Source organism: Aphelocoma coerulescens, chromosome 1A (genome assembly GCF_041296385.1).
Source record: "Aphelocoma coerulescens isolate FSJ_1873_10779 chromosome 1A, UR_Acoe_1.0, whole genome shotgun sequence".
Classification (NCBI taxonomy): Eukaryota; Metazoa; Chordata; class Aves; order Passeriformes; family Corvidae; genus Aphelocoma; species Aphelocoma coerulescens.
In genome coordinates this window covers 63,795,858-63,808,845 of record NC_091014.1, presented here as the reverse complement: position 1 = coordinate 63,808,845, position 12,988 = coordinate 63,795,858, and the positions used below count along the sequence as shown (strand labels likewise).

The 12,988-nt window shown below is 42.1% G+C and overlaps 1 protein-coding gene across 1 annotated transcript in view; it reads left to right on the top strand.

Annotated features, from left to right (window-relative positions):
- AKR1D1 (aldo-keto reductase family 1 member D1) overlaps positions 1–12,988 on the top strand; it is a 34,947-nt gene that overhangs the window by 11,537 nt on the left and 10,422 nt on the right. Inside the window, exons 2-3 of the mRNA XM_069003211.1 lie at positions 5,029–5,196; positions 9,557–9,673. Coding sequence (XP_068859312.1) covers positions 5,029–5,196; positions 9,557–9,673 — 285 coding nt within the window. The remainder of the gene's footprint in view (positions 1–5,028; positions 5,197–9,556; positions 9,674–12,988) is intronic.

The following is a 12,988-nucleotide window of genomic DNA, read 5'->3' as shown; positions in this document are numbered from 1 at the left end:
CAATACTGATGTTAAGACATAAAAGCAGTGACTACAGTAGCAATTCACATGGTTTTGCAAGATTATAATCTACTGCCAATGTGTCCTGTTAGCTGTGTTTTTGGAGATAACCCTCTTAATCAGCTGGAAAGCCAATGGAAATTGCTGACCAGAAAAAGATGCTATAGAAAAAACAAAAGAATTGAAGGGCAGCTGAACTGTGACACTAAATAACAGTAATAAGTCAGACAAGCACTAACACTGCTGAGGAAATACTATTCTGCTTGAGTGGGAAGAGAAAAAGTCATGGGTATGCCTGCATAAAAATATTCTCCTGTGGTTTGGTCATGTGCACTCACGAACAAAACTGAAGCTGAACCATTTGCAGTGGTAGGGAGAATAGTTTTTGACAAAATGGGATGTGATGGAAGGTGTCTGGAATAAACATTAAAAATTAGGAAAGTTTATGGTCTCAGAGGAAAAAGAGAGCAGACCCTTTCAGACAGACAGAACTGATGAAGCACATTGCTTTTTCAGACTCACAGAAAGTGGTAACTGGCCATTTGGCTACTTCATCTGTGGAGAAGGGGCCAAATTGCTGCTTCCTCTCTTTCAGTGAAGGTGCATGTATGAGTCTGCTTCCCCAGCCCTTCTGTTGGATTTATTTATCATGGAGCCTGAAGGAAACAGATACCAGTTAAATCTGTCATGCATGGTGGTAAATCAGCCGGTTTACAAGCTACTGATTGATAGAGGGAATAATTGTGTCTCTTGTTTCCTTAAACTTCATGATCTTAAAAATAACACAGATGCTATTGAAGAAATTTATTAGTGATTGAGCAAGTCCTCCTAGTCAACCAAGCAGTTATTTTTTTATCATAAAACATGCAATAAATTTAATACGGTTCTTTGGCACAAATTAGTGACTGTCTGCAAAAGCACTGAAGATAAATATCTGACTTACAGTGCACAAGTGGTTATAAAACTCCAGTTCTGGAACAAGTCCTTGATCAAAGTAGCATAGTTGCAAGGCATGCTGATTAGAAGATGAAACATTAATTATTGCTAAGGATCAAGAACACCTCTTACCTACACTTAAATAAAAAGTAATAAAGGAGCAGAAATTTGTCTTAAGGCCAAAGCTAGAAAGTCTTGAATTACTACTAACAAAGCACAAAGGTTTATAACACAGAGACATTTCAGTACCTCATCTGGTATTTGTACTGCTCTAAAAATGAGCCCTGTTCATTCAGGAATAGTGCAAGAATAAAGCCCTGTCTGGAGTGAGTAGGCAGCATAGGCAACTGCATTTTAGGTAATGTACTAAGGGAGTTTAACCTGCAGGAAGGAGGGGGAAGAGGTCTGGGGTTCTGAGTAGAATAAGTTTGCCCATGGCCAAACAGCCTGGGAGATGCTGTTCCATCAGCTGCTGTGATAAGTGGTGCTGACACTGATACAACATAGACACATTGCAAATTTTTATCTGCACTTAAATAAAAGTTGGTTTTCAGTTGGTAACCTTTGATCTGGTCACTACTGAAGACCAATTCCATGAAAGACAGAAGAGATTTAAACACCTCAGACTGAGCAGCGAAGCAGAGGGGAAAGATCCAGGTCTGTGCCTTCTCTGATGGAAAGATGGATGAGCAGTGGTGGTTTGAGTCATCCAACTTTAGTATGGTGTGTCAGGAAACAATGGAATAAGATACGACACCTAAAGCAACACTTCTAAAAAGTGGCAATACCACAACATGACTAGCCTGTGCAACTCATCAGCACAATTTACCACAGCCCATTACTGCAGGATTTGGAAGGATTAAATATGTGAAATGCCAGAAATGATAGTTTCTCCATTAGAATGAAAATAAACATATGGTATAAAGTTTCCAGACTCACAGATGTCTCAGACCTTCAGCTGGGACAGTTCAATAGAGGCAATATTTTCCAAAAAACGTTCCCTAGATTGCTTTGCATTTTTATATGAAGCACCTTAGGCCAGAGTCTGTAAGAACTAATATACCACATCAGATGAAATGGACTAGTGCAATAAAAACATATACATGTAATGTAAACCCACCTCCAGCCATTGGTAATCAAGACCTGATCCAAAAAAAAGCCACTCCAAGGCCCTAAAGAATAAGGTTATTCCTTGAGATGGAGGGGTCTTTCACAAGATTATTTGTACAGACATAAGTCCCATGTAAAAGATTAAGAAATAGACAGAAGTTCAGCTCTAACACAAGTCAACTGATTCAGCCAAAAGCAGATGCAGTAGCAGCAAGCATTTCCTTCTATTCTACTCTCCTTCTATGTCTGAAACTGTGCTGTTCCCTTACATGTGAGACTCTACCCTTCCTCACCTATTCCTTCTGCTTTTCTTACTGACTAAACTGGCCCTGGTGACCGAGAAAGGACGCAACTCAATAATCAACATTTCCTTGATTGTTAGAGTTTAGTTTACAGCTTCAGGAAACAAAAAGGAGCTGTGTTCATGCAATCTCTCAAGAGTGTGAAGAAGGAAAATTTTAGTACCAGACTCACATCCCATTTTCAGTCTCCAAAAAATGGAAAAAGTAAAAAAAATAATTTTTTTTTTGCAAAAGCTGTATCATGGTAACACATCACTGTCCTCTAAATGTTCTGCTTTCATACACTCGAACGGTAAAAGTCAAACAGGCTGAAGAAATCTAGAAGATACACTGTTTGCAAAATCATGTTTCAGAGAGAAAAAACACTGATAGCACTTTTGGAAATACACTTGTCTTTCAGATAACTAATAATCACTTAGGCTTGAGCTCCCCAGACCTTTAAGGTGAGCCCTGTTGCTCTGTGTCACTCAGCCTGAGCTTTGCAACTATGGCTCCAACCTCGTGCTGGGGCAGAGGTCTGAGGTTACTGTCACCAGTCACTTCAGGCTTGTAATACTCGTGTCAGAGCTTTCTTCCTGATGCCTCTCTCAAATCTCTCCTGCAGGTTCAGGCAGGGACAAAGCAGAGAACATGTTGGAGGTTGTCACTGCTCCATGCCTCGCACTTCTGTAACGCTGCCCGGCATGCCCCAAGCGAAAAGTAGCCATTGAGTGTGCCTGAAAAGCTGGTAGCTGCTGTGGTCTTCATTACATCTGACTAACAACCAGGAAAGGGCCCTGCCAGGGGCCAAGTGTGCTTTTGGGAGGCTCCCACAATAAAAGCAGCAAAGCACTGAAACAAGTGTTTCGTTGTCTCCCTCAATTAAGCACACAGTATTGCATCATCACTGTAAATACTCTGGAGTGCCAAACTGTGCCGTTTTGCTTCTCAGCCCTCATTCAATTCTGTAATAAATCAGGGCACGTGTGAGCGGCTTTGCATTTTAAGTAACCTTTAGGCACTGCGTGCTGGAGCAGAAAGCTCCCCCCAAGCCCAAACAGAAGCTGGTCCATTTGGGTCCCAGAGAGTCAGCCAGGATGGAGCACTGAGCAAGCAGGCTGGAATATGGGCCCATTATCCCAGAATGATCTGTCACCAGCCTACAGTTCTGGGACTGAAAGACAGGGGTGAAGACAACCCCAGGCATCTTTAGCAGTCCTTCAAAGTCTTTTCTTTCATTGAACATGGAAGGGAAGAGCAATGTCCTTAATCACTGAAGCATCCTATAGCAGCTATGAGTTTCTAGTTCAGCAGGTGGTGGAAGAGCAGCTGTTTCTTTCATGACGAACTCATGGACAGCCGAGCCAGTGGCATCTGTAAAAGGACAGCTAGGAGGGAGAGGAGCAAGAGCTATTGCTGTGGTGAAAAATGGTCCTTCCCAACAACACTACTGCCAGTCCTGCTTCTTGTCTTCCCTTGGCATTGGCAAAACCAACAAATTTGACATCCTCCCTTCATACTCTCTCATTTCCTGATATCTCTGGCATGTGTTTTCTTCACAGGAGAAGCAGTGTGGTCTTGGCCCTGCATTTGCAGATAGCAAAATCCAACTCTTGCCACTTGTTGTTGACAGACAGCAGCACAGCAGAGCAGTTTGACTTACCCTACTTCTGTTTTTCTTAAAGTGAATCAGATGTCCCTGTTACAGCAGAGCAGTGTCCATGAAAAGGATGGGAGAATAGTGCTGCTGCACACCCTTGGCCACCACCACCTAGAACTGCTCTCTCATTATAAAAAGTGTAGGAGCCATAAGATGTTTTCAGTACAATTCCAGTGACCAGAAAAAATAATTTCAGTAACCAGTTCTATGCTTTTTTGCTTGGTTTGGAACTACATGTAATTTTGCTTGCCACATTGGCTAATGGAAAATATGGAAAATATGACTGTTCTGAAAAAACAAGCTTACTCTGAATTTTGGCAATGATGAGCAAACATAAATGCAGCACACAGTACAAAAATGTCACTTGGACTTATTAGGAGGTTTCTTGGGCTCATCTTAAACTGAGGCAGTAAAATGTATAAAAATATATACTAAAGCAACTACTGGTTCTTAACCACACAGTAAAGCAGCTGTCCAAAACTGGGAAGACCAGTAGATAGTCCTGACCATCAGATTGTGATACCATCAATGGTAAGTTGATTTCAGGAGAAAGAAGTCAAATCCAAATTCCTGCACTGCTTAAAGGTCCAAGATATTCAAACAGCCTCTGATCAGCAGGTGGTTGACCAGCTCTGCTCAACCAAAAAGTTATCTTCCACTTGAGTAGGGGATTTTATCAAATGGCTGTTGTAGGAAAGCCCTTGCTCTCTAGATAAGAAATACTGAAATTATTTTCATATTAAATGCATTCACTTCTACTTCCTGAGGACAATAGTACTGTCTCTTTCACAGACACAGTGAGACAATTTTTTGCTTTCCTGTCCTTTCCCAGTCTAATTCCACATGCTCAAGAGTTTTGACGAAAAGTGCACAGCGCTTTTTTATTTAGAAGTTGGAACACAGTTATCTGGGGAGATAAGGGATGGTCACTCAGGATGAATTGCAGCACAAATCTTGCACATATCTCAGGGACTCTCTAGCACTGAAGATGAGGTAAGCAGCAGGCAGAAATGATTTTCATTCTTTTCCTTCTCCCATCAGACTCCCAAAGGTTCCTGTCTGGAGGCAGTGAAGACTGCCATTGATGCTGGTTACCGCCACATTGATGGTGCCTTTGTCTACTTCAATGAGCATGAAGTGGGACAAGCCATCCGGGAGAAGATTGCTGAGGGGAAGATCAAGCGAGAAGACATATTTTACTGTGGCAAGGTGAGAACCTGCACTCAGATTATTTACATTAAATCCAGGATTTCTGTGAATGGTCTTTCTTAAGAATGCTGGCGGTCAACATCTGGCATGCTTCCTTCCAGATCCAACATCCTTTATTTTTCTTTCATAGCATTACCAGAATGCTGCAGATCTTTATGAACACTAGGTTTGCTGTGAGGCACAGGAATCACTGTTGTTCTCTGAATCTCTGAGAGCAGTGAGAACCATGCAACATCCATTCTGCTTAGTATTGTAGGTACCTGCAAGTTAAAACCATGGCTATACTCAGCCTAAAGTGCTGCCTAACCTTTTACTGTGCCACACATTGTGTTGACACACACAGAGCCCCATCTGGACAATGACCCTGCAAATGAGTTTTTTTCTGTTAGAGTAATTCCCTGTACAGGTTTGCCATGAGGTTGCATAATGAAGGGGGTGGGAGCAAGCACGTGCATGCCAGTGTCTGTGTATGGGAGAATAGCAAGTGCTTACATTGGTACTACTGCCAGAAAATTACTCATCAAGCTACACCCTTAGTTACTGTATCACCTGTCATTAAAAAGTTTTAGGATGAGGAATCAACTTACTTGGAGAGAAGATGTCATTGCACTTCTGCTCTAGAGCAACGAGGCTGGAGTAATGCATGAGCTACTTTATACATTCAAGTCTTAACTCTACAAGCTGACTCTCTCCTAAAAGAAGGAATTCCCTTGTCCAATGAAGTGTCTGACAAAAGCTGTCACAACTACAATGAATTATCCCAGGTAAAAGAGAGCTCATTGCACATCGCAGAATAAAGACTGATGGTGCCTGTCCAGTTTCTAAGGAAGTTTATGGCCTCAAATAGTCCTTCCTGCAGTGCTGCTTTGGACATATCAGCCTAATATTTTCCCTTTCTCCTTTCCCAAATAAGATGTAATCCACAATTACTCAACAGACTTGCAAATAAACACCACTGTTCCTAGAGTGAAAGATCCCATGGGATGAGAGGCCTGGCTTACTGTGAGCAATTCAGTTAAGTTCTGTGATCTGGGAAAACTAAGCTTCAGATTGGATAGTTTGCAGACCAAGTGGATTTTCAGCAGCTATAGACCAATTTCCAAGTACAGCAATTTCCAGTCTGTAAAATATGCAACTCTTTTCCAAGTTTCCTGCTTGGTTCTACTGATAACAACCTTGCCATTCTGAGAAAAGTCTCACATTCTCAAATTTTCTGCCTTTATCAGGGGAATTTCTCAAGTCTCTCATATGCCAAATATGTTGATTTGGATGAGTGAAAATATTTGGTTTCAATATTTGGTTTTACAGTTTCACTACTGCAAATTATCAGTAATATTGAAATCAAAACCACCGAGTTGTGCCAAAAGGTTAGAACCAGATGTCCTAACAATTTTGAGTATTTTAACTTTCCCAACTGCTTCCCCTGCAGTTTATTTTCCCATATAAACCTTAGGCTCTGTGAACACCTCTCCTGGTAAAATTTTCAAACTTCCTTTATTTGTTAAGCCTTTCTGTATTCAGTAGTCTGATCTGATCACCAGATGATCTTCCTAGTTGATAGTCACTACTTAAACATTGAGTCATTTGGAAAACTGCAGGTCCTGCAAGTGACAGGGCTGCAACACACAGTACCACAACAGCCAATGCCTGTGCTCCCAGCCTGACATGTGTCTGTGAGACAACACACACACGTGTGTTTCTCTTACAGTTGTGTCCCGTTTGTGCTTGACAAAACATCAGCTGCTAAGGGTGATAGTCCATGATAGCATTTCTACAATCTTTAAAAGAGTTCAAAGGCAGAAGTGAAAAATACCATGCAACTAATTCAATCCATCAAAATCTAGGATTTTCACAGGTTTCACTCGAAACTTTCACAGCAGCTCTGAACATCCCAGAAGGAGCGGGCATGGATATCCCTTGCCTTATGTATCTCTAGTTTTATGTACCTTACAGACTCAGGTATCTTACAAACTACAGGCAAACCTCAACCCAGTAGATACCTCAGGCATTGATCAGTAACCGATTGATATGAACTGTTGCATCTTCCAGGTAGATGCAGCAGACCATTCTTGGAAGCAGTAGGCACTACAGAGGTTAGTTCTGTTTTCTGCCTTACTGACATCAGAAGTACTGGAAACTCCCAAGACCCTTCAGTCTCAAGCCCCTGGTGCAGATCTTTCCTTAAGCAAAGATGCTGCAGATGGAAGGCTGATCCATCAGCGGGGACTAACGAGAGCAGCCCTGCTGAGTGGCAGCGTTGCTGGAACAGTGACCTGGTGTGATCGCACTGCATCTGCCAGTTGAAATCATCAGCACTTGCACTTGGCTCTCGCTGCTGGCTGCCTGATCAGGCAGAGCAGCTCAGCATCCAGAAATTTTAGAGGTTTTATATCAACTGCCAACATCTCACTTGGCTTATACAGCAAGACCTTTCTGGTCTCCTCTTTCATCCCAGGATATTTCTTTCATTAAACTAGAAGTAACATTTCCAGGAAATGTGGTGTCCTAAAATGCCAAAGCCAGCTGGCAGCTTTGACTGCTCAAACATCTACATGGGTTCTACTTAGGTAGATAATACAATAACTTGTACAAATCATGAAAATAGTTATGAAACTCTGAAGTTTCCATGGCATCAATGTCTTGACATAGTACAAATGTTTGCTGTTTTAAAGGATGGTTCTTTAGAACCTCTGCAGTTTTTTAAAGGGAAGTATGTTTACTGGCAAATGCTGAGCTTAATAGTACAGGGCTGGAAAGGGCACTCAGAAAAACTACTTCTAAGCACTATTCTCATGTTACCAAATTTCTAAAACACAGTAACAAACTGAACATGAAGAGTCTACAAAGTCATTTCCTTACTTAAATACAAGTTAAGATCATTTTGCATGTAAAATGCTTTAAAAAATATATATAGACCAAAGGTTTTCAGTAAATCCAGTGGAACAGCTTAAAACTCTTGAGAACAGGACCTCAGTCCCTACACTGTAGTACACTCAGCCTCTTTCCACTGTTACTGATCATAAACTCTTCACACCTTGCAGGACACAGCTGAGGAGGACCTAGTATGAAATTCCAGGTGTTTTGGTTTGTCAGCTTAGGGCAGGGTCAGATGTCCTGCTCTCAGTACAACTTAAGGTGTCCTTGCTTCTTCGGGCTGAACTGAGCAGATTGTTTTCCTGGGGAATAACTCTAACTTGGTTTAAAACAAAACAAACAGTTAAAATACCTTAAACTTCAGCCAAGCTATACCCCTTGACACCTATAATCAACATCTTCTCCCACAAATCACAATTCAGGTTTTGTGTCTTTAGAACAAATTCATTCTATGCCTTGGCACACAGTGCCTGTCAGCCTTGGTGGCAGAACTGACTAGACAATGACCATACCAGCAAATAGCAGGTTTTTCCAACCAACAAAAGTGACAAAAACCTCAGCATGACTCCACACATTAGTTTTGTAAGTTGAAAAAAAAAAAAAAAAAGAGAAAAGAAAATAGCCCAACTTATTGTGTGCATTCAAATGGCACTTTAAACCTTCTGTTGTGTGTTAATTCTGCTGCTGGTAAAATCGACAAAATTCAATCAGTTTACAAAGAGCTCTTGGTTACTAATTACCATGCTATGGTTTTACTCTTGCAAGAGACGTGCATCAGCAGAGTTCAGTTAGAGATAGTATTGAACACTCACCAGCTAAGCACACTCCATTGCAACCTCAGGGCGCAACCCTGAAAGGAAGCAGTTGGGATTAAAGAGGTACAGAAGACTTTAACTCCTCACACCTGCATTACAGTGACTAAACACAAACACATCTTCCCGTGAGGACTGGGGAATAAATGAAAACTTCCCTAGTCAGGCAGTCTCTCAGGCTCCATGACCACAGGAGAAAACCAGAAGATTCTCTTTGTGCTGGGTGCTTGGCTGTTCAATAGCTAACTCACATGATCTGAGCTTCTGCCTTCAAGCATAAAACTGACCACAGATTCCTTGTGGGAACAAAGTTTTTCAGTGAAAGCATATGCTTGGAAAACAAAAGGAATCTAAGTTCATTGAGCAAGAGTTTGCAATATACTCAGCTCAGAAGAACCTCTGTTGTAATAAAAAAAAATACATAATGGCTTTACTGGGTCAACACTTCATCAGTCCTGGGCAAGAATTCCTGTCTTAGCCTCTGCAGCTGGCTCTGACAGAAGGCAAGGTAAGGCCCTCACCTCTGCCTTGCAGGGATGTAGACCATGATGTCTTTGCACTGTGCATAATGGGCGCTGTCAGAAGGACAAGAGGGATGGAATGTGTGTTGCAGGGATTCAGCTGGCTCGCTCTTCCTCCTGGCACCCAAAAAAAGTCTGTGCTTGCCTCCCCAGCTGTGGAATACCTGCCATCCCCCAGAGCTGGTGCGTCCCACGCTGGAGAAAACCCTGAAGATCCTGCAGCTGGACTACGTGGACCTCTACATTATTGAGCTGCCAATGGCTTTCAAGGTAAAAAGAAAAATTGCTTGGAAAAAGTGCATGAGCTTGGCTTGAACCAAGGTCTCTGTCTACCATATTCCTTGCAGCTTCAGCCTATGTTGTCAATAGTATTTTGGGCAGAAAACATATATATTTTGATATATACTGCATATGTGTATTTCTGTGTGCTACCCACCCAAAGAAAGGCTTACAGGTGGTGTGAGGACAGGCCAGGACAGATGGTGCTTAGAGTCTTTCTGCTGGAAGGACAGGTCTTCCAACAGGGGTTGAGCAGTTCCTACTATGAAAAATTACTGTAGCTGAAGCAGTACATGTGTCTGAATCCTCTCGGAGCCATGAGGAGGGAGTCACTGCAGGGAAGAAGTCACACAAAGCAGCAACAGGCTGGGGGCAAAGCTTGGAGGGGGAGAGGGAAAGGCAAAAAAGTCCCCAAGTTGGTTTCCTTAATCAGTCCCAAATTAAAGCTGCTGGGCAAATCGTGGTTATGATCTTAATCTCCATAACTGCAGTGCTCAGCTTCAGTAGATCACAACTGGTGCCAAATATGGGCTGTCCATCTCTCATTCTTAAATGTTCAAGGCTGATATTCCTTCATACTGCTGGCTGTGGGCAACTTACAGGCAAACCCTTTGAATGCAGGGAGCTCACATCAGAGTTGCATGCCTCCCTCTTGCAAGTCCACATGTGTTCTGCTTTCACAGCTCTTTGTACCTTGCTTTACAATTTTCCTCTGCAAGTACATCTATAGAGCCAAATGAAATTAGGAGAATGATATTCAAAACATTTAAATGGTTTTGAACTATAACTAATTAAATCCTTCTTAGAGACAACAGAGGTCAGGCAATCAGTTGGTTAACTGTTTCTGAACAAGGTTTGAGCTCTAAACTGGCCTCTTCTTGCAAGAAAGATAGTTCTCTGATTATTAAAATAATATTTTGCTGCAGACTCAAAATTACCAGAACTATCAGATAGGAAGCCATTTACCAATGCAGCTATCACATTACACTTGCAACCCTTTTTTTCCCTTGAGGAGGCCATATCCTATTAAGACCTGTATAGGAGTAACCAGACTCTGATATTAAAATTTTATTTATACAGTCACACGTATGGAATCCTTTTGGGTACATTTTTGAAAATTTCCCACCACTAGCAATTTCCTGTTTCCCTCTTCTTGTGTTTGTATTCTTTAGTAGTTCATTCTCCCACATAGTGAAGGTCATTGTCTCACAATATAAAGATATAGACAGCTGGCTTTAAAGTAATGTACATCTGACTCCCTGAGGCTTGTATCAACAATCTTGAGCTGTTAAAGAAGTAGCAGACCTAGACATTCATTCATGTTTCTCATGAGAGGAGAGAAAAAAAGAAGTCAATTTCTGCCTGAAAAATATACACTTTTCTGTGTCAAATACAAGAAAAAACCCCATCCTTTTGCAGTGGTGACAGGTTTCCTTTCTGCACTCCCTCTCTCACAAATACACCCATCCTGCCTGTGATGCTTGCCTTTGATGAGGAGTATGCAGGTGTAACTCTAAGAAACTCCTACTCCCCTCTAGTCTGCAAACATTCATGCTTTTCTCCCCAGAAGTCTTCTAGGAAACACAGTCTCTGGTTGGGACCAGCGATGTACTTGAGACAGAACTTACAGTACCACTCTGAAAACAGTAAGAAATATGCCCCTGCAGAGCCCAGCCAGCAATTTGTCAAGGGCTTTTAGGCAGAGCAAGAGGACTATGGTTTCAGAGAGCACCAGTCAACAAAGTCCCACTGCTTTTCCACAGCTCAAGGATGGCCAACACAGGGGGTGAAATTATTCGCTGACCTACCAACATTAGCCTACACCTCCCTGTATTTTTCCCCATGTAGATTCCCCATTCAGGACTTTTGTCCTTCCTGCCTTTAGTCCCCCAGGAGTGGTGCTCAGGCCCCCTACCCTAGCAAGGCAGATGACCAGCAGGAACAGGTCTCCTCTGGGCCACCACGTGCCCTCTGCCTGGGGAGCTCACACCCACCAGCAGGTTTTTTAGGGGACTCTTCTCAGATGACTAATTCATCAGTAAGCATCAACCTGTGCACTAAATGATCTACAAATCCATCCCAACTGTGTAATTCTGTGGTCTGACAGGACAGCAGGTATTTTAGTGTTACACTGAACAAGTCTCATCTAAGTATCTTGTCATTTTAAAACAATAACTCCAAACAGATCACTGGCCTCACTATTTGACTTCCTGTTGGCCTTCTGTTTATAGGACAGGTATTCACAGGTTGTAAAAATGGCTTTCTTGGAAAACCTGCTTGTCAAAGACCATTTTATGAAAGCAGTGGGATGGGCAAATCTGTGTTCCTGCATCTGTGTTGGTGAGAAAATTATTATAACGGGAGCAGGACTTTTCCTCTCAGTGGTTAACAACTGCTGGGTTTTAAACTGGCAAGTAAGCTGTCTGGTATCTTTTGGAGTGCCTCCAGACTTCGAAGATGACATGATAAGATGTGTTCCCTGCATAATGACAGTGATTGTACGGTGTTGCCACACTGATTTCAGTGCTCGTGCAGCAGCATGGTAGCAAGCCACCTCACATCCAGTGTAAAGCACAAGGCTATCTCCAAGAGAACTGCAAGACAAGACATCAGCATTTCTGGGACTGACTGGTATGGTGTAGTTCATGAGAACCCATAGCTAAAATATGTGGCCGGCTTCTGAAAGACCTTCTCAAAGACCCCGTAACCACCACCCTGTCACCATAAAACACTGCCTTTCTCTCAGCACTTCATCCATCTGCAGGCAGTTCTTCCATTCAAAAATTCCCTTGCATTAAAAGATAGCTTGGTAGAGAAAGTTTTGCCTGGAGACTATCAAGCAGAGACAACTGCACTTTGACACCTTGCACAGTTCTCTGCAGGTAGGAGGAAGGATTGACCACTGTAGAAATCCACAGTAGTTCACACCACATCTCAGTCAAGAGAAGTTCGTCTTCAAGCACCATTCATGCTAACTTGGTTCATTTTTTAAAACACAAGTGATAGAAATAGAGGAAAATGGTAGGATGGTAAATTAGCTGATGTAATTGCTGCCTATTGACTACTATAAAAAAGAGTGGAATAGAAATTAATGAATTAGAAGTGGGACAGAGTAAAACAATCCTGAATTCAGACTCATTTACTTAAACAAGTCCAACTGCTGTATGTTGAACTTGCAGTCCTTGGAAAGTGTGCTGGGGTATCATGGGATGAATGTTTTTTTCCAAAATACCATGGGGTGCTTCTGCAAATAAAGCTTCTCCACCTCACATTATGATGGCAAACACTTTGCCTTCTAACAGAAAA